This window comes from Agelaius tricolor, unplaced genomic scaffold (assembly GCF_023055355.1).
Source record: "Agelaius tricolor isolate 1412-34295 unplaced genomic scaffold, bAgeTri1.0.p SCAF_20, whole genome shotgun sequence".
Lineage (NCBI taxonomy): Eukaryota > Metazoa > Chordata > Aves > Passeriformes > Icteridae > Agelaius > Agelaius tricolor.
The window spans coordinates 12,121,457-12,140,570 of NW_027269280.1; the positions used below are offsets into that span (position 1 = coordinate 12,121,457).

General features: G+C 52.7%; 1 protein-coding gene across 20 annotated transcripts in view; it reads right to left on the reverse strand.

Moving 5' to 3' along the window:
• Positions 1-19,114, reverse strand: part of NOS1 (nitric oxide synthase 1) — an 88,135-nt gene that overhangs the window by 37,091 nt on the left and 31,930 nt on the right. For all 20 annotated transcript variants that reach the window (XR_011682044.1, XR_011682037.1, XR_011682043.1 and 17 more), the window contains exons 3-4: positions 7,585-7,717; positions 697-831 (exon numbers count right to left, since the gene is read on the reverse strand). Coding sequence is in view for 4 of the 20 variants with exons in the window: in XM_071445691.1 (XP_071301792.1) it covers positions 697-831; positions 7,585-7,717 (268 nt within the window). In the remaining 16 variants the exon portion in view is untranslated. The remainder of the gene's footprint in view (positions 1-696; positions 832-7,584; positions 7,718-19,114) is intronic.

The window sequence follows — 19,114 nt, forward strand, 5'->3', positions numbered from 1 at the left end:
TCTCCCCCAGCCAATCCTCCCTGCAGGAGATCTCTGCTGTCCATGGCCACTGAGTGTCCCTGCAGGGCTGATCCAATCCCACCATCCCATGGGGAGATGCTGCATTGCCCAGGGCAGGAGCCAAGCATTCCTACCTGGATCCAATGTGAGCCTGGCACAGCCCAGCAGCCTTTGCCCAGTGCATTGCCAGAGGAGCAGCTTCTGCTGCCCTGCATTGCCAGAGGGAGCCCAGGCCCATCTGCAGCAGCCCTGGAGCTGCAGAGGAAAACTCCCCCCTTGTGCAGGATCCCTGCTCCAGCAGAAGCACAGCTGGCACTGCAGGAGGGCTGAGCCCCCATGGGATGGGGCTGTGCCACCCCCTGACACACAGGGGGACAGGGACTGCTCTCACTCTGTCAGTGTTTTGTTTTTGTTTTTTGTACTATTGCATTTGTATTTTTAATTTTCCTAGTAAAAAACTGTCATTCCTACTCCCCTATCTTTACCTGAGAGCCTGTAATTCCAAAACTATAATAATTCAGACACAGGAGGTTTACATTTTCCACTTCAGGGGAGGCTCCTGCCTTCCTTAGCAGACACCTGGCTTTTAAACCAAGACATGAATTCCTCCACTTCTGCATTCCTGGGTAAATCCACCTTGGAAACAGTGCCATTCACTCATCGATGCTCTGGGAATTTGGGGGCAGCTCTACTCACCATGGCAGTCTTGAGGTGCAGGGTGTCGTGGAGCACGGATCCCGTCTCCCAGTTCTTGATTTTCACAAAGCGGGGGCATTTGGAAGGGCTCCCGTTGGCGTTCTTGGTTGGGGACTGGCGCCCGGATGACGGCGGCTGGAAAAGAGGGAACAACCAGCACAAGGTCAGAACTCATCAGCAAAATGCAGGAAAAGGCCCCTGTCAGAGCCCAGGACATCCCTCTGGCTGCCCTGGATGGCTCAAGCCCCTGCCAGGGGGCTCAGAGACCTTGGCATGAAGCCAAAGAGACCTGTGCCTTTGATTTGGACCCATGGAAAAAATTCCCAACTTTGTATGAGGATTCACAAGGCACAGAAGTTTAAGTAGAATGATAGTTAGTTTGTTACAAAATAGAAAAATAGAATTTTGGGTTTTTAGAATGGGAGTTCAGAAGCCAAGATGGAGTGATTTGGGTATGCCTTGTCCTTCTTCTTTCTTCTTCTTAGCCTCCATCTTCTGGGTGATAGTGGCACTTTTGGATTGGTTTAGAGTAGAAATGGACTGTCTAACATAGGTGATAGGTATTGGGAAATTATTGTAAATAATGTACACGTAGTTTTTAGTATAAAAAGATAACACCACCTCTGAGGCGGTCAGTGTGACTTGGACTGACTTGCTAGACAGACCTCAGCAGGTCAGGAAAAGAATGTTACAGATAACAGAGAATAAACAACCTTAGAAACCACAGCCGAAGAATCCTGACTCCTTCTTCAAACTCGGAGCTGGGAAAAAGAGACTTTCTAACACCTCAGGGTCATCTCGACCACAGAAACCCAGAGAGGTCTGAACAACACACCATTGTGTATGGCTGGATGGCTGTGAGTAAATTCTGGGGTGACACAGCCAGACAAGGTGTGTTATCCCAATATTTGGTGTTATTTGGGATCCTACAACAGAGCCGCTGACTGGCAATGGAATTAAGAAGTTGTGTCTGGTTATGGGACAGCTAAACCTGTGGGAAATGAGTTAAAAACAGAGGCGGAAGTGACTTGGAGAATGTTGTGTTCAAGTTTCCTAGAGGAAGACTCTCCCCCAAAGTCTGTGGGGTGTTTCTTCCCAAGGAGCATCACCTGCTCCAGTTCTGCAGGCGCCAAGCTCTGCCTGGAAGAATGAAGAGCTGAGCATCAATCTGAGCAAGCCAAAGGCACAGCTCCTCTGCTACCAATGCTGGAAAGCTTTAGGAACGAGGATGGATGAATTATCCAAGTGGGGGGCTGCTGAATCATGAGTAGTTGGATTTCTCCAGCCTCAGCTCCCTGACACTGCCTTGGCATGGGCTCATCCAGCTCTCCTTGAGTTCTGTGCCAGCACGGGGAGTCTCAGCCAGCACAGAGCTTGTGAGGAGCAGAACTGGTTACAGGTGCTCCTTTTTGCACATTTTCACAGATAAAACCACAATTTTCTGCTGTGGCTCTTACTCACCGCAAGCACTTAAAGCTTCAAGAGCCATCAGTGTCTGCCAGCGGGGACAGGGGAGCCTGCAGTGGCTCTGGGCAGCAGAGCTCTGTCTCCCAGGAATCAGATCTTACACAGGGATGTAATTCCATCACTGGAACCATGGTGCTGCTGCTGCAGCTCTCCAGGGGACATCTGAGAGCGTCCTGGCCAAAGCTGCTGGTGTTTGGCACCACTTCAAGGCTCTGCACAGCAGCTCTGGGCTGGGACTGGGTCTGTCCCTTCCTACGACAATCCTGGGGCTGGCGTCCCTTTTGAATTATCTGGTTTTCTTGAAGCTGGTGCTGCCTTCAGCAGTGTCACCTCCTTTCTGGGGGTCCTGGGCTCCTGTCACCCCTGCAGCAGGCAGCACAAACTTAAAGAAGCAAAAATCCAGCACAGGGTGGGAGAAGCTGCTGGCTCAGGAGGGAAGGCAGCAGGAGCCACAGGGATGACAGAGCAGCTGAGGCTCCAGCTCTGACTGGTTCCCACTTCACCAGGGCATTGCTCTGCTGCTCCAAAGCTCTGAGACATCAATCCTGGCTGACCCCAAGGCTGAGGCCTGGGCTGAGCAGACACCTTTGCATTTGCTGGCACTGCTGGCCAGACTTTTTGCTCAGTTCTCATTTTTACAATAAGTCCAGACTTTTTCCCCCCTGGAAAACAGGGATTTCAAGCAGCCTGAGGCTTGTGGTGTAATGACACGCTCTGAAAACATATTTTGGGAGCAAGGGACAGAGGCTGGAGGGGAAGGCAGAGATTTATAGCCTGAATCCTCAGCAGGACCTTCTTTAGCCCTTGCAGTTTCCAAAAGCTGCTCCCTGCACCCCTCAGGCTGTGCTGCCATGGATCTCTGACATTCCTCATGTCACAGATCCATGATTGTCCCAAGGACTGTGTCAAAGTCTGCCCCTTGAAGCCAAATGTCCACAGACCACATCTCAGCCTCCCCTCTGCATGCTGCAGAAACTGAATAAAAAATCTCATGCAGAGCTCAAACCCAGCAGTAAATAAGAACCTCCTTGATGTAGTCCTGCAAAAACACTATTTTTAAACTCTTTTTTTTTTTCAATTTTGAGGAGTCCAGCCTGAATCATGGCAGTGGCAGCTCCTGGTCATCTCCCCCCCCGCTTGTTTTACTCTTCCAAGAGAATTGAATCATTCTTTAGTCACCGACAGCTTCCTGTGCTCCCTGACCCACCCCGAGGACCAAAGGGGACAATCTGCCACCTTCCCTCTGAGCCTGATTGCTCAGAGCATCTCCCTGAGATGGGCAAAATGTGCTGAAAACAGCTCAGAAATGCAACCAAAACCAATCCTCACCTGCAGCTCCACCTGCCAGACAGAAACCGGGAGCACCAGGCAGGGAGTGTTGATTGCACCCAGCACTTTTTAATGGGAGTTTTGATCTCCTGACAAGGTGTGCTGCTAAAATACTTCTTGCTGGAGCAGGTATGGCGCCAAAACGTGCTGGGAATGCAGATGTAGCCATGTCCCCATCCTCAGAGCAAGTGGGGGGATGCAAGACTCAAAAATCTGACCAAATCTGAGCCTTCAGACCTGCAGTCCCTGCCCCTTCCCTGCCCTGGGTCCAGCACAGCTCCTGGGGACAGGGGACACTGCCACCACGGGAGGACAAAGGGGCAGAACTTCACTGAGGGTTGGTGCTTATCTGCCTGCAGTGCTCTGCCTCAAACCCCTCCAAAGCTGCTCCCCTTCCCCATTTGTCTTTTCCCTGCAGGAGCTGGGCAAGCTGGAATCCTGGAATCACAGAGTCATTAAGGTCAGGAGAGGTCTCTGAGGTGGTTGATCCCAACCTCTGAGTGAGCACCAAGCTGTCAGCTGGAGCAGGGCACCCAGTGTCATTCCTTGGACACTTCCAGGGGTTAATGGGACCCCATTAATCTGTTCCAGTGTCCCAGATTGCAAGGTAAGGGAAGGTGTGTATTCTATTTGTGTATTCTATTTGCCATCTGTTAGAGGTATGGCAGTTGTCTTCTGTTCATTGGGCAGTTTCCTTTATCTCTTCCACACCCAATCCTCCCTTGGGGAGACATCTGCTGATAACAGCTATTGAGTGTCCCTGCATGGCTGATAAGAACTACAGCATCCCACTGGGAGATGTGAGCCCAGAGGGAGGAGCCAAGCATTCCTACCTGGATAGAATCTGGAGATTCTGGAACACCAGCACGGCTTCTGCACGGGATTGCCCAGAGGAACAGCAGCTGCCTCTCCTTCCCCTGGATCTTCAGAGGCAGAATCCATCCTTCTCTACAGGATCCCTGCTCCAGCAGAACCAGCCCTGACACTGCAGGAGGGCTGAGCCACAATTCCAATGGGACTGTGCCAACAGCCTGACCCACAGGGTGTCAGGTTGGGTTCTGACTCTGTCAGTGCTGTTTTGGTTTACTGCATTGTTTATTTTTATTTTCTTCCCTAGTAAAGAACTGTTATTCCTGCTCCCATATTTTTTGCCTGAGAGCCCTTTAATTTAACATTTATAACAATTCAGAGGGAGGGGGTTTGCATTTTCCATTTCAGGGGAGGCTCCTGCCTTCCTTATCAGACACCTGTCTTGTAAACCAAGATATCCAGTGCCTGACAACCCTCACTGGGAGAGGCCCACGGAGATGCTGAATCCTGGGACAGCAGCCAGGCTGGAGCAGAGGTGTCAGCTCTGACACCCCCATCCCGGAGCAGCTGTGGAGGAGAGAGAGAACCCAGGGGAGCCTGGGAAGGAGCTGTGTGTGAGCTGGTGTGTGTGTGTGTGTGCTGAAACAGGAGCCAAACACTCCCCGCCGCTGTGCCAGGGAGGCTGCGTGAGATCTTTTCATGTTTTAATGAGGCAGCTGGGATCTGGGTGACTCAGGAGAGGGACAAGCCGAGAGACAACTGCGGCAGCCGGGGCGCACACACGTTATGCAAACAGCTCCCACCCGGAGCGTGCCGGCACTCCACGGATCCCGGGCTGTCTGCTCCCACAGGAGGAGCCCTGGGAGCTCCTTGGGGACACGGTGACAGTGGACATCTCTGTCCTGAGCTCTGCAGGTGCTCACGCTGCTCGGCTGGGTCCCAGCGGGGCGAGAGCAGCAGCAGCCGGGTTGTGGATTTATCTCCGTGCTGACATTTCCGTCCAGACTGCATCAGCCCCGCTCGGCTCAGAGCGTGTCCTGTGCCTCTGCTCAGCTGTAAATCACCCCCACAAGCTGCTCTGAGTCGCTTCCCCTGAGAGCCACACGGGCACAGAGCTCCTGATTGCCCTCGGGCTGCTCCCGAATCAGTCCCTGTGGCTGGAACAGGACCTGGCACAACCGCAGCATCCTCAGGGTTAGGGCCAGGGGGATCGGGCTGCTGGGAAACCAGCGAAAGATGCGCTGTGGTTTTGTAAAAAATAACAGAGGGATGGGGATCGATGCCCAGCGGGGCTTTCAGCACCTTATTACGAGCCTCAGTGAGCATTCGCCACCTGGCCAAGTGAATCCACCCAATCCTGCTTCAAAAAAAACCCAAGGAAAGTTCCCACTTGGCTTGACTTTCCCCAGTGTTAATAGTATTTATTGCTGCTTGAAAGAAGTTCAGCTGCCTTGACTGCACACAGCCCTGGGGAATGGCTGGGGGAAAAACCAGACTGCTTCCAGAAAAGCAGGCGTAAGGATTCGGGGATAAGAAGGATAAAAAGAAAGCTGTGCATCCAGTGAAAAAAAAAAAAATAATAAAGAGTTTAATAGCAGCTTAAGACTGGCGGTTTTGGCAGCCCCAGCACAGAGAGAAATTAAGCTCTGCACACAGAAGGTTATAAAGTGCTTATAGTAACAGACACGGACACGCACGGGGCTTAGCAAAGGAGCAGGAAGACTCTGCAGAGCTGGGGCAGAGGGAGCAGCCCTGACCTGTCCCTGGGCTCAGGATTCCCTGTGCTGGGACATGGGGCTGTCACTTGTGTGGGGGGACACCCAACCCGAGGCTGGCTGTGCTGCTGGGACACCTGGCCATGGTCCTGAGGTGAGGGAGGGTGGAAATGGATCCCAGCCAGGCTGGGTACAGCCCTGCAGCGTGGCCAGGGCTGTCCCAGTGCCCTGTGTGGGCATCAGCACCAGCTTAGAGGGTCCAGTGTGTCCCCCATGGGTCTCTGGCACTGCCAGGCTGCAAAAGTGCATGGGAATGTCATTGCATGCCGGATTGCCAGGAGAAATGCATCCAGCCCTGGGCCAGCTCAGGAGGGACCTGGAGCTGCTGGAGGGAGCTCAGAAGAGGCCATGGAGATGCTCCAAGGGCTGGAGCCCCTCTGCTCTGGAGCTGTGGCTTCCCCTGGATCCCTGGAATGTCCAAGGCCAGGTTGGACACTGGGGCTTGGAGCAGCCTGGGACAGTGGGAGGTGTCCCTGCCATGGCAGGGGTGGCACTGGGTGATCCTGTGGGAATCTCTGTGGTCTTCAGGCCACCCATCCCTCTGCTCTGGAGCCAGGCTGGGAGAGCTGGGGGTGCTCCCCTGGAGAGGAGAAGGCTCCAGGGACACCTCAGAGCCCCTTGCAGGGCCTAAAGGGGCTCCAGGAGAGCTGCAGAGGGACTGGGGACAAGGGATGGAGGGACAGGACCCAGGGAATGGCTCCCACTGCCAGAGGGCAGGGATGGATGGGATATTGGGAATTAGGAATTGTTCCCTGGCAGGGTGGGCAGGCCCTGGCACAGGTGCCCAGAGCAGCTGTGGCTGCCCCTGGATCCCTGGCAGTGCCCAAGGCCAGGCTGGACATTGGGGCTGGGAGCAGCCTGGGACAGTGGGAGGTGTCCCTGCCATGGCAGGGTGGTGATCTCCAGTCTGGTCCCCCAGGTCCTGCCTGGATAATCCCATCAGGGAGATCCTTTTGCCCAAGCCCTGGCAGAGCTCACGCACGTCGTGTTTTCCCTGAGGTGATCTTGGTGGCCTGGCAGGGTCTGCCTGACGTCTCTGGCTCTGCTACAAACGTGGAGTTAATCTCCTCTTGGCAAGGAAGCCTGAGAATTTGTGGCCATGGAGTGTGAGAGATGAAAAGGCACCGTGGAAGGCATTATCTGAAGTGCTCTATTGAATTACCATCAGATGAATCCAAAGGACTTTAATGATGCAGCTTGGCCTGGTGCCACCAGAAGGGATCACACTCCCCAGGGAGGCCTCGGCGTCCTGCTCCTGGCTGGGCTCCCATCCCACGTCAGATGAGGAGCAGCATTCTCCAGTGACCTCCATTCCCTGCCTGACCCATGGCCACTTCAGCTCCTGGCCCCAAGGGGCTCAGGGATCCATCACCTGCAGCTTTTGGGGTCACACGCTGTCCCTGCAGGTTCTCTGCGCTGTGAGAACCCACCAGGATGGGTCACATTCCCACAAACCCTGGGAATTCTGGTTTTCCCACCCAAAGCAGCCCCAGCCACGGCCTCTTACCTGCTGTCCTTCAGAGCAGGGGTTGTTCAGGACCACGGGGACGTTGCTCTTCCCCCACAGGTCCCCCGGGACACGATCGTTCTCCATCCGAGCCGGCAGAGCTTTCTGGGGATTGTTCTCCCCTTCCCTGAAACTGAAGGGTTAAAAACCTTTTGGGGTGCTGGCACCCCAAAAGCTCCAAGCTCCAGCTGCTTCCCACAGGAGCCAAAACTTGGCCAGTGCTCCGTGGGAAGGGAGGGAAGGCAGGGCCTCAGCCAGGGCGATGAATCACCGAGGTGAGGACAACCCAAGCACCACGGGAGCTCCACCTCAGAGCCACAGGAGTGCCCACTCTGGCCCTACAGCAGAGCCTCTGCACCCCAAAATCCTGCTGGAACCTGGGAAAACAACCCTGGGAGATGGGGAAGGGAGGCTGGAGAAGCTGGTGGCAGAAGGAGCTTGCAAAGCAGGGAAGAGGAAGAAACAGCCCAGAACAAACAGGAGCTGAGCTCCCAGGAGCTCTCCCTGCTCTTCCTGACCTTTCCACAAGCTGGAGTGGAAGTGATTTCAGCCAGGCAAACTGAGGAATATGTGGGATGTATTTGGGTGGAATATGGGGTATATTTGGGATGGAATATGGGATATATTTGGGGGGAATATGGGATATATATTTGGGTGGAATATGGGGTATATTTGGGATGGAATATGGGATATATATTTGGGGGGAATATGGGATATATATTTGGGTGGAATATGGGATATATTTGGGAGGAATATGTGATATATTTGGGATGGAATATGGGATATATTTGGTGGGAATATGAGATATATCTGGGGACAATATGGGACATATTTGATGGGAATATGGGATATATTTAGGGGGAGTTGCTGGGGATGAGGGAAGGGCTGGGCACTGGGGACATCTCAGTGCTGGCTGCCCCAGCCCAGGTGGTGACACTGGAGTAGCTCGGGTGTAACTCAGGTGTAACTCAGGTGTAACTCAGGTGTAGCTCAGGTGTGACTCAGGTGTAGATCAATGCACCACACACCTTTTGGGGTGTGGGAGAGGCTCTGAAATGCCACCTGAGCTGGTGCAAAACCTCTGCCAGGTGAGCCCTCATCAAGGAGAAAACAAACAGGGTTTAGAGAGGTGACATTCAGACAGGCAGGGGGTGGCACCTGTGTCACCAGCACCCCCAAGGCCACCAGGGAAGGGGCTCCTGGGTTGGGCAGAGCAGGGGCACGGGTCAGGATGGGCACAGGCACTGAGGAAATGCCCTCGGAAATTGTTTTGCTCCTGCTGTCAGTCCTTAAAAGCCTTCCAGGTGCCACTGAATCAATAATGAGAATTCTCATTAATGGTGGCAGAGTTTGGGCACTGACCAAAGTAGGACATTTGCACCCAAGGCATAAATCACACCAACAGCATGCTCCTGATTCAATTTCAGGAAGACAAACAAATACAAATAAATTCAGTTTCACAGTCCTTGAACTCCTTTAACTTAAGGAAAAGACTTCATTTAAAGAGCATCTCCCTGTGCTTTTTCTGTCATTTTTCTGCTTTTACAGAGCCATACTCAGCTGCCAAAATGTTTCCCTGGGCTCTGGCCACCTTCCAATGGTTGGAAAGTGGCCACCTTGGTGGAAGTGGGGAGGCACAGGTGCCCAAGGGCCGTTTTCCCTGGGATTTCTGTGCCCCTCCGGGCCATGAAAGCTGTTCCAGTTCCCTGGTGAGCTGGCTCCTAGGAGGATGTGAAAGGGTTTCAATCAGATAAAACACAGCTTTTAAGAAACCCCACCCAAGCACCTCAGCCAAAGGCAACAGAGATCCTGTGACCGTGCTCACAGGGGTTCTTGGATGAGGGAAGAGAGGAGGATCTGACTCCATGTTTCAGAAGGCTGATTTATTATTTTATGATATATATTATGTTAAAACTATACTAAAATAATAGAAGAGAAGGTTTCATCAGAAGGCTGGCTAAGAATAGAATAAGAAAGAATGATAACAAAGGTTTGTGGCTCGGACAGAGAGTCTGAGCCAGCTGACTGTGATTGGCCATTAATTAGAAACAACCACATGAGACCAATCCCAGATGCACCTGTTGCATCCCACAGCAGCAGAAAACCATTGGTTACATTTTGTTCCTGAGGCCTCTCAGCTTCTCAGGAGGAAAAATCCTAAGGAAAGGATTTTCCATAAAAGATGTCTGTGACAAGATCCCAATCCCTGCTGCAGGGGATGGTGATCCACACAGATTCCAGCATGCACAGGGATGCACAGAGATCCTGGGGACAGGGACAGCCAGCAGCCACACATCCCTCTGTGCCCAACCCAGAGGGCAAGCTCAGGGTTTCCTGCCCAGGCTGCCTCCATCCCAGTAATCCCCAGCAGGCAGGCAGCAGGGAATTGGCAGGATGAGAGCCCAGCCAGCCTGGCTGTCCCCTCGGAGCCAGCCCAGCTGTTGAATCTCCTGGAGAGCTCTCATTCATTCCCACATCCCTGCCCTCCTGCCCTGATCCCAGCGTGCCAGGGGACTGGGGGAAATGGATTGGAGAATTCTCCAAACCTGACAGAAGGCCCACACAGTGTGTGCATCTGTATGCAAACCTGGAAATAAGAAATTGCTGACTTGGAAATGCCACGGAATGGGACAGACATTGTTGGGAGAGAAATGGAACTAAAAACAAGCTTCAAAAGGTGGCCTTGCAAATAAGACTAGATAATTTAGAGAAATAGAACTGTGAAACATGCATTGAATTAAGACTTATGAGGGGTAATTTTAAATGATTGGCTTTAAAGCGTTTACAGCATGGTGTGGCAAAAAGCTGATAGGCCAAGAAATGCTTATAGTGTATAATAATGAAAAAATTTTAAAATAGTTGGCTTGAATGACTTGTAATGGCATGAATTATAACATCTGTATTGTCTCACAATGAGAGACATTGTCTCACAATTATCTCTTCAAATGAGATTGAAAATGGAATAAAAGCTTTTCAAACACCTCTCAGTTGCCCCATCTCTGGGTCAGGAAAGGGCATTGTCCAACAGGGACACAGAGCCAGCTCAGCACTGGGCCACCAAGCTCCTGAAGTCACCTCCAGCAGCTGACAGGCCCCAGCTGCTCCTCACAATGGGCCCAAAATCCAGACAGAAGCACTGAATCCATAAGGAAGAGATCCCTTGGCTCTCCTGGGACTTGGGACTTGGCAGAAGGAACCTGCTGGAAAACGACGGGGCCTCTCCAGGAGAAGTTTGGGATCAGCCAGAGACCCTACAGGCACCTCCAGAATGGTGCTGGGACCTGAGGAGGGTCTGCAGGGCCAGTGCCAGCACGAGGGAAGCTTGGAGAGGATTCCTGGAGGCCTGGGAATCTCGTTGGGATCTCGTTGTGTGCACAGGAGCAAAGCCATGAACGTTGGCAGCTGGAGAAATCCCAGATGTCAAATGAAACTGGGCATTAATTTGGGTGGTTTGGGATTTCCAGGTCCTGCTGGAGCAGGGATTGCTCCCATTCCTTGGCCTCAAGCACCACCTGACAGCGAGGTGCCCCGTGCTGAGGGACAGGGACATCCAGGTGGGAATTACCTGGTGTCAGAACCCAGCACATCCCTCTGGCTGTCCAGGATGGCCAGGACCCCTGCCAGGGGGCTCAGAAGCCCTGGCACAGAGCCCAAAACACCTGTGGGTTTGATTATGGCCCATGGAGCAAATCACCAACCTTAGATGAGGATCAGCAAGCCACAACAGTTTAGGTAGAATAATAGTGAAGTTATCATGGGGTGGAAAAGTAGATTTTGGGGTTTTGGTATGAGGGTTCAGGAGGCAAGATGGAGGGAACTGGGTGTGTCCAGCCTTTCTCCTTCTTCTTCTTGGCCTCCACCTTCTGCTGTGATGTTGGCACTTTTGGATTGGTTTAGAGTAGAAGCTCAGTGTCTAACACAGGTGATAGGTATTGGAAAGGAATTGTAAACATTGTACAGGTAGTTTTTAGTACAAAGCCATAACCCTGCCCTGGGGGCAGGCAGAGTGCCTGGAACTGTCCTGCTGGACGGACCTCAGCAGGGCAGGAGAAAATTTTTTATAGATAAGAAACAATGAACAACCTTGAGACTGAGAAATGAAGAGCCCTGACTCCTTCTTCAAGCACCAGGCTGGGAAAAGAGACTTTCAAACTTTTCTTGGGGTCACTGTGAGCAGCTAAAGATCCCCACAACCTGAGTGCTCCACATCCCTTGTGTGCCTGCAGGAGTGGCAGGAGCAGGATTCCTGCTGCTCTTCCCCATGGATTTGTGGCTGCATGAGCACAGCACCGAGGGGCTGACCCTGCTGGGAAAGCACAGCCAAGGGTGGCTGTGACAAAGCCACCAGAGTGACCTGGGGCTGTCCCTGGTGCTGCGCCTGGCCAGGGCTGCCCTGAGCCTCCCCCGGATGGGGCTGCCCGCAAGGATCCGGCTCTGTCCTTTTGGAGAGAGGCAGGGAGAGAAAAGCCCATTGAGAGCAGCCAGAGCCTCAGCCCAGCCCGAGCACAGATGGGGGAATAAAAATAAAAACCATCAATTGCTTCATTTTACAAATATTTCCTGGCCCTCGCTTGTAAGGGCCTTGTTTGCGAGCTGGGACGGGAACAGGATTTTTGGGATGAGTTGTTTTCCTCTCTTGGCGTGGCTGCTGCAGCCCCCAGAGGCACAGGGTGACCTGAGGATGTCACTCACAGCTCCAGCAGGCTGAGGGGACAGCCACAGCTCAGCCCCTGGGCAATGTTCCCAAAAGGATTTTACCAACAGGAGAGCCCCAAAAGCCTTTCTGGTGGGCACTGGGGGGGCACAGCTCCCTCGAGGGAGCCAGGCTGGGCATCCCCAGGGATCTGCCCTGGGAGAGCCACAGGGAGAGAGGAGCTGGCTCCTCTTTTTAGAGAAGCCCAGGCCAGGTGGGACACTGGGGCTTGGAGCAGCCTGGGATAGTGGAAGGTGTCCTGGGACTGGAGCTTTGAGGTCTTTTCCGATCCAAACCGTTCCATGAGATGTTTTTAATCCCCATTTTGATATCTTTGGAAGCAATGCTGAAGGTGGAGGCCATTGGTTGGATGAACTCCCCCAAAAGCCAGATCCAGGATCCAGGATCCCTCTCTGACCACTCCCAGATCCATCACACACTCTTGGCCAGATCTCTTGGATCCAGAGAGACCCAAAACCCTGTTTGAGGGGGGTTTGTGATCTGAAAGCCAAATCTGATACTTTAAAAAGGAAAGAGGAATCCTGCCCTCCCCCACTGGTGCCAGGCAGAGCCTGGGATGCTGCCTCCCCTTGGAAAGAGCATCTGGCTGCTTGGAGAAATGAGAGGCACCACTGTTTTCTTTTGACTAATTTGATGATGTTGCAGTGCTCCGAGTGATGAAGCAGAAGGGAAGTTGCTGAGACAGCCCTTTCAGAAATTTCTCCAAAGCTTTTCCAAAAAGAAATTAAAGGGGAGAGAAAAAAAAAAAAAAGATGGAAAGGGAAGTTTGTCAGTTTGTCACTCGTCTCCTTTGAATTTCCTTGGCAGAAGGATCTCTCTGATTCCCAGGAAGGGAGCAGAGCCAGCCCTGGCTGCTGCCACCCCAGGCGGGATGGATGATGAGGGTGGCAGTGCCCACACTCTGGTGACAGCTCTGGTGACACTGATAGCATCACTCTGTGCTGTGACCAGGGACCAGCTTCTCCTTCTCCTGGAAAACCTGAGCCTGGGGCTGTGTGGGAAGCTCAGGAGAGAAATTCCTTCCTCTTACCTCATTCCCTGATTGTTCCTCGGGCATGGCTGCACTTGCAGTGCTCCTCCTTCTGGTGGGATAAGCAGCTCTTGCCTCACCTTTCTCTTGTCCCATGGAAAACCACATTCCAGGGGGACAGAAATTAAAATTCCCTAATTTAATTAATTTAATTAAAATTAAAATGCTTCCTTCCCTGGAAAAGGTGCTGGCTGCAGGCTGGAGAGTTCAGCAAGGTCTGGACAAGAGCAGAGGGGGAGGGATGGGGCAGGAGAAGGGATTTGCAGGGTGCAGAGGATGGAGCAGAGCTCAGGAAGGAGGTGGGAATTTGGAAAAAGGAATAACTCCAAAATCTGGGATGCACTCCCTGGAGAGGCAGCAGGGACGGTGGGAACTGCAGGGTGATCCAAGCAAGGAACAAGTGGGAGAGGGGATCTGGGACAGCACAGAAGGAGGAGGAAAAGCCTCGGGAAGAACCTGTGGAATGATCTGGAGAAGATCCTGAGCCTCAGAACGTCAGGAATGTGCCCAGCACTGGGATCAGGGACTAATGAGCTGAGCAAGCTGCAGCCTCAGGGAGCCTGTGAAATATGAGGCTGGCAAATGCCTTTGAGGAGGCACTGACACGGAAAGACCTAGGAACAGATCCAGGCAGTCCCAAAGTCCCAACAGCACAGCTCAAAATTCAGCCAGCACCGAGCTGCAACAGCTCCTGTCCCTCCCTGTGAGCTCCTGGAGGATCCCAGCCTGGCCAGGGGAATGAAACAGCTCAGGGGTGCTGGGAACCACACCTGGATCTCCTGGGGGATCACACCTGGATATTCTGTGGGGTCACACCTGGATCTCCTGGGGGATCACACCTGGATCTCCTGGGGGATCACACCTGGATCTCCTGGGGGGTCACACCTGGATGTTCTGTGGGGTCACACCTGGGTCTCCTGTGGGGTCAGACCTGGGGCTCCTGTGGGATCACACCTGGATCTCCTGTGGGTCACACCTGGGGCTCCTGTGGGTCACACCTGGGTCTCCTGTGGGTCACACCTGGGGCTCCTGTGGGGTCACACCTGGATGTTCTGTGGGGTCACACCTGGATCTCCTGTGGGTCACACCTGGGTCTCCTGTGGGTCACACCTGGGGCTCCTGGGGGGTCACACCTGGATGTTCTGTGGGGTCACACCTGGGTCTCCTGTGGGTCACACCTGGGTCTCCTGTGGGTCACACCTGGGGCTCCTGGGGGGTCACACCTGGCCCAGGGGTTTGGCTGCTGGGGTCACACACGGGGACAAGGGCAGGGCACCCAGGGGATGAAGGAGCAGCACAGAGGCTGAGCCGTGAGGGGTGGGTTGGGAACTGGGCTGAGGGTTTGGGGGAATATGGGGTGTATTGGGGTGGAATATGGGGTCTGTTTGAGGGGAATTTGGGATGTATTTGGGGGGAATATGGAATATATTTGGGCAGAACATAGGGCATACCTGGGGAGAATATGAGATACATTTGGGAGAATATGGGATATATTCGAGAGGAATGCTGGATACATCTGGGGGGAATATGGGATATATTTGGAGGGAATATGGGATATATTAGGGGAGAATATGGGGTATATTTGGGGGGAATATGGGATATGTTTGGAGAGAATATGGGGTATATTTAGGAGGAATATGGGATATATTGGATGGAATATGGGGTATATTTGAGAGGAATATGGGATATATTTGAGGGGAATATGGGACATATTAGGGGAGAATATGGGGTATATTTGGGGGGAATAAGGGATATATTTGGGTTGAATATCGGGACATATTTGGAGGAATATGGGATATATTTGGGTGGAGTATGGGGTATATTTGGGGGGAATATGTGATCTCCAGGCACAAAAAGCCTCTCTGGATCAGTGATGGAGTAGAGTGATGAGGAAGAAGCCTCAGCCAGAGGAGCAGGGGAAGGCTATTCCCTGCCAGGGCTCCCTGCATCCATTTCCAGAATGGCACAAACGTGGAAATTCCAGGGAACCTTCTCCTTTCTGAGGTTTTAAAGTTTTGCATCCAAATGCAGAAGAATGAAGACAGATCAGAAATGCAAATGAAATGTTTTGAGCAACACAAAGAGATTTTGGTGGTCCTGAGGAAGGTGGAAGAGAATTTTCTCTTTGGGAACTGCAAAATTATGGGGTTTGTTCCAAGGCAAGCTGGAGCCTGAAACCTTGAAACCTTTTCTGAACTGAATTCCTGCTCTGAGCACACTTCTCCCTCTCGGGGCTGCTGCTTGGACTGAAACTGCCATGTTTCCATCATGCTGCTCATGTCATGGAAGAGACCTGGGAAGGAAAATAAACCCTGGCAACTCAGTGGGGAGGGGGGGAAGGAGGAGGGAAGATGGGACCTGACAATCTCCCCAGAGCTCTGAGGGAAAAACAGACCTGGGTTCACTGGCAGGGAGTGAATCAAACTCTATTTTTGCTTCCTAGCCCACGGTGAGCCTCGTGGCAGAAATGCCAGCTCTCATCATACCTTGAGCCCCACATCTGTGCTCCCTTTCCTGATTGCAGATGGCCTGAGCTGAGGAGCAGCTGTGGTCACTCCATGGACACACCCTGAGGGCACAGGGTGGGAGGAGAAGCCGGCAAGGAAAATTCCCCTGGGGAATGCAGACCCTGGGGGCAGGGGATGGAGAGGAACTGATTGTGTCCCCAAAGCAAATTTAGGATCAATCAATCAATCAATCAATCACAGGATGGATTGGAAGGGATCTTAAAAAACACCCAGTGCCACCCCTGCCCATGCAAGGACACCTCCCACTGTCCCAGGCTGCTCCCAGCCCCAATGTCCAGCCTGGCCTTGGGCACTGCCAGGGATCCAGGGGCAGCCCCAGCTGCTCTGGGCAGCTGTGCCAGGGCTTCAGAACCCTCCAGGGAACAATTCCTTCCCCATATCCCACCTAACCCTGCCCATTTTGAATCCATTCCCCTTATCCTGTCCCTCCATGCTCCTATAAGAAGTCCCTCTCCATCTCTCTTGTAGGCTCCCTTCCAGTTTTCCTTGGAAGTAACACCGGAGAGAGCAGCTGGGTGTAGTTTGAATTGGTTTCACCAAAGCCCATCTTGAGCAAGAAGTTTTTGGCTCTCTGTGGACAAGCTCAGCCTTGTGCCATCCCCTCCTGCCCTGGGAATGCTGTCCCAGCTCCCTGAGCCAGATTGGATCCAACAAAGCGCCCTGGGCTGGGGTGGTCAGCACCAGGCAGAGAGGAGACAGAGCAGGATCAGGCTCCATCCCAATCCCACCATCTCCAGCTGGATCAACAGGCAGAGAGGAGACAGAGCAGGATCAGGCTCCATCCCAATCCCACCATCTCCAGCTGCCCCAACAGCCAAACAGGCCAGGCTGGAGGTGTCCAGCTCAACCTTGAGCGAGGTTTTGCTCCCTCCTGGGTGTAGGCAGAGCTCAGATCCTGCACTGTTCCTGCCTGGAGGAGTCAGGGCTGAGCTGCATCCATCTGATGAGGCTCACTGGGGCTTTTTTGGCATTTCCTTGGCACTGACCAACACTCTCCCCAGTTATCCACTCCCCATTGTTCCCTGGCCTTTCTGCACTTCTCCTGCCATCCAAGAAAACTTGGAGTGCAGGAGACCTTGAGGATGCCCTGGCTCTGTGTGAGCCGAGCTGAGGAGATGAATCATCCCCAGCCCAATCCCACAGAAATGCCCTTTGCCCTGCACAGCAGCTCCTGACAGCTTCTCCCTGCAGTCAATCTTTCCCACATCCCTGCTCCAGCCTGGGTCTTCTCCCTCATACCACAAGAGCCAGGCTGCAGCTTTTCATCAAGCAGGAGAATTTGACTGAAAAGTGGATTTTCATCCCCAAGGTATAGAGATAACAACGACATTATTATTATTATTATTATTATTAGGATATTGAAAACAAAAAAAAAAAGAGATTTTGGTGAAGTCCCTGCTTTGCTGCTTCAAGATCCTTCAGTTTAAGTGAAATCAAAGTGAAATCAAAGCATTTCTGTTTAATCTCTGAATAAATGAGACTCCTCAGAGTAGAATCACGTTTTTCATCCCTCCCCATGGCTGGAGCAGAATTTCCTTGGAGATCCTGCAGCTGCTGGGATGGGAGGACATGGGTTGAAGGGTGAGGCTGCCCCTGTTCAACCCCAATGTTTGGGATTGTGTTCCCTGAGCTAAACCAGAGAGGATTTGAAGCCTCCCTGCACATTTTGTACCCAGTCCTGACCTTTTCAATGTCTCAATCCTTAAACCAGGCTCTCCCAGGATGGGATTAAAGCATGCACAGCCCAGACAGGTTTTTGGAGAGCGTCCTGAGCTCGGGGGTTAACTCACTTCCCATTGCATGGCAGATTTCTGAATTTTCCAAATCCCAACAATTCGATTGAACAATTGTTGAACAATTCTTGTTCAAAAAGTGAACCTGGAGAGTAGCTGTGCTGGGGAGGGGGTGGCAGGAAGGACACACAGACACCAGCACTGAGCCCAGCAGATATTTTTTCCCTCTGACTCAGTGTGAGCACCCTAACAAGCTTTGAGTACCGTGTCCTCCACAGGAAGCAGGAATAAATTGGGAGAGCAGGAACGACATGAAAACAACTGAAAATAAAACAAGGAAGGTGGAAAACACAGAGGGTGTGGGTGGGATTGGGATGGGAACGAGCGGGAGCTCAGCCTTGGCTGGGAGCCCATGGGGGGACCCCGCTGTGGCTCTCCCCTCTTGTTTCTGATAAAGAAAAATGAACACAACGTTTTCCTTTTCCTAAGAAGTGTCTACAGCAAGAGAACCTGAAATTACAGAGAACTTGGCATTTCCGTGGCCGAGGCACAGATCTGCAGCTCCCGCAAACCCTCGGGGCTTTTCCAGCCAGTCAATAGGCGAGGGCAGCACAACCCTGCTGCAGCACTTGACACTGCTAAAACGTGTTTAGGGACTTGGGGAAAAGCAGCAGGAAAAGGCAACCTAACAGTGTTAATGAACGGTCAGGAGGAGAGGGAGTTGGGACTGAAAAAACCTGGCTGCAAACAACAGCTCTGGGAAGCAGGAAGGGCCCCGGGGAGCTGCCCCGGCTCCGGAGCGGTGCTCGGGGAAACGCTGAGGAAAATCGGGAGCTGTGCCACTTCCCCCTCCTCAACGGGACGTGGGACAAGCGTTGTTCATGTCCCCACCCATGCACACGAGTCCTGAAACAGCGATCTGGCTCTAGGAGGAGCGGGGCAGATCCATCCCGGCATTTCCACAGGGATTGGCCATCCCGAGCTCTGGATAGGGAACATCTCCCCCCTCCCCACCAGGCTGGTCCCACTGCCCTTGCCCTGTCTTGGCTTCAGATGGAGCTGGACTGGGGCTCTCCTTCCCTCTCCCAAAAGGTTTGGAAGCTCATTTCTCCTGGGAAGCACCATGCCCTGCTGGTCTGATCTTCCTCTCCCTTTAAAGTTAGAACAGATTTCAACTGGAGAGCTCTAAAGCAGGACCACAAGGACAGGAATACCCTGGACATTATTTGACAGGTGGGGAAACTGAGGCACAGAATTTTGCTTCAACTTAACACAAATGGAATTGAGAACATGGAACAGAGATTTATCCCAGCCCAGCCCGTGATCCTGATCCACTACATCACTCAGCTCAGCTTTCCACGAGACATTATTCCAAATCTCCCCAATTTCTCATGCTTATATCTTCCTTCCACAATCTTCTCCCAATTTTTCATCTTCCACTTCCCCCCTTTCCCCATCCCTTCCCCTCCATCTCCACCCCGCTGTGCCAGGCAGCAGCCAGCTGTGGAGAGGCGCTCACCGACGC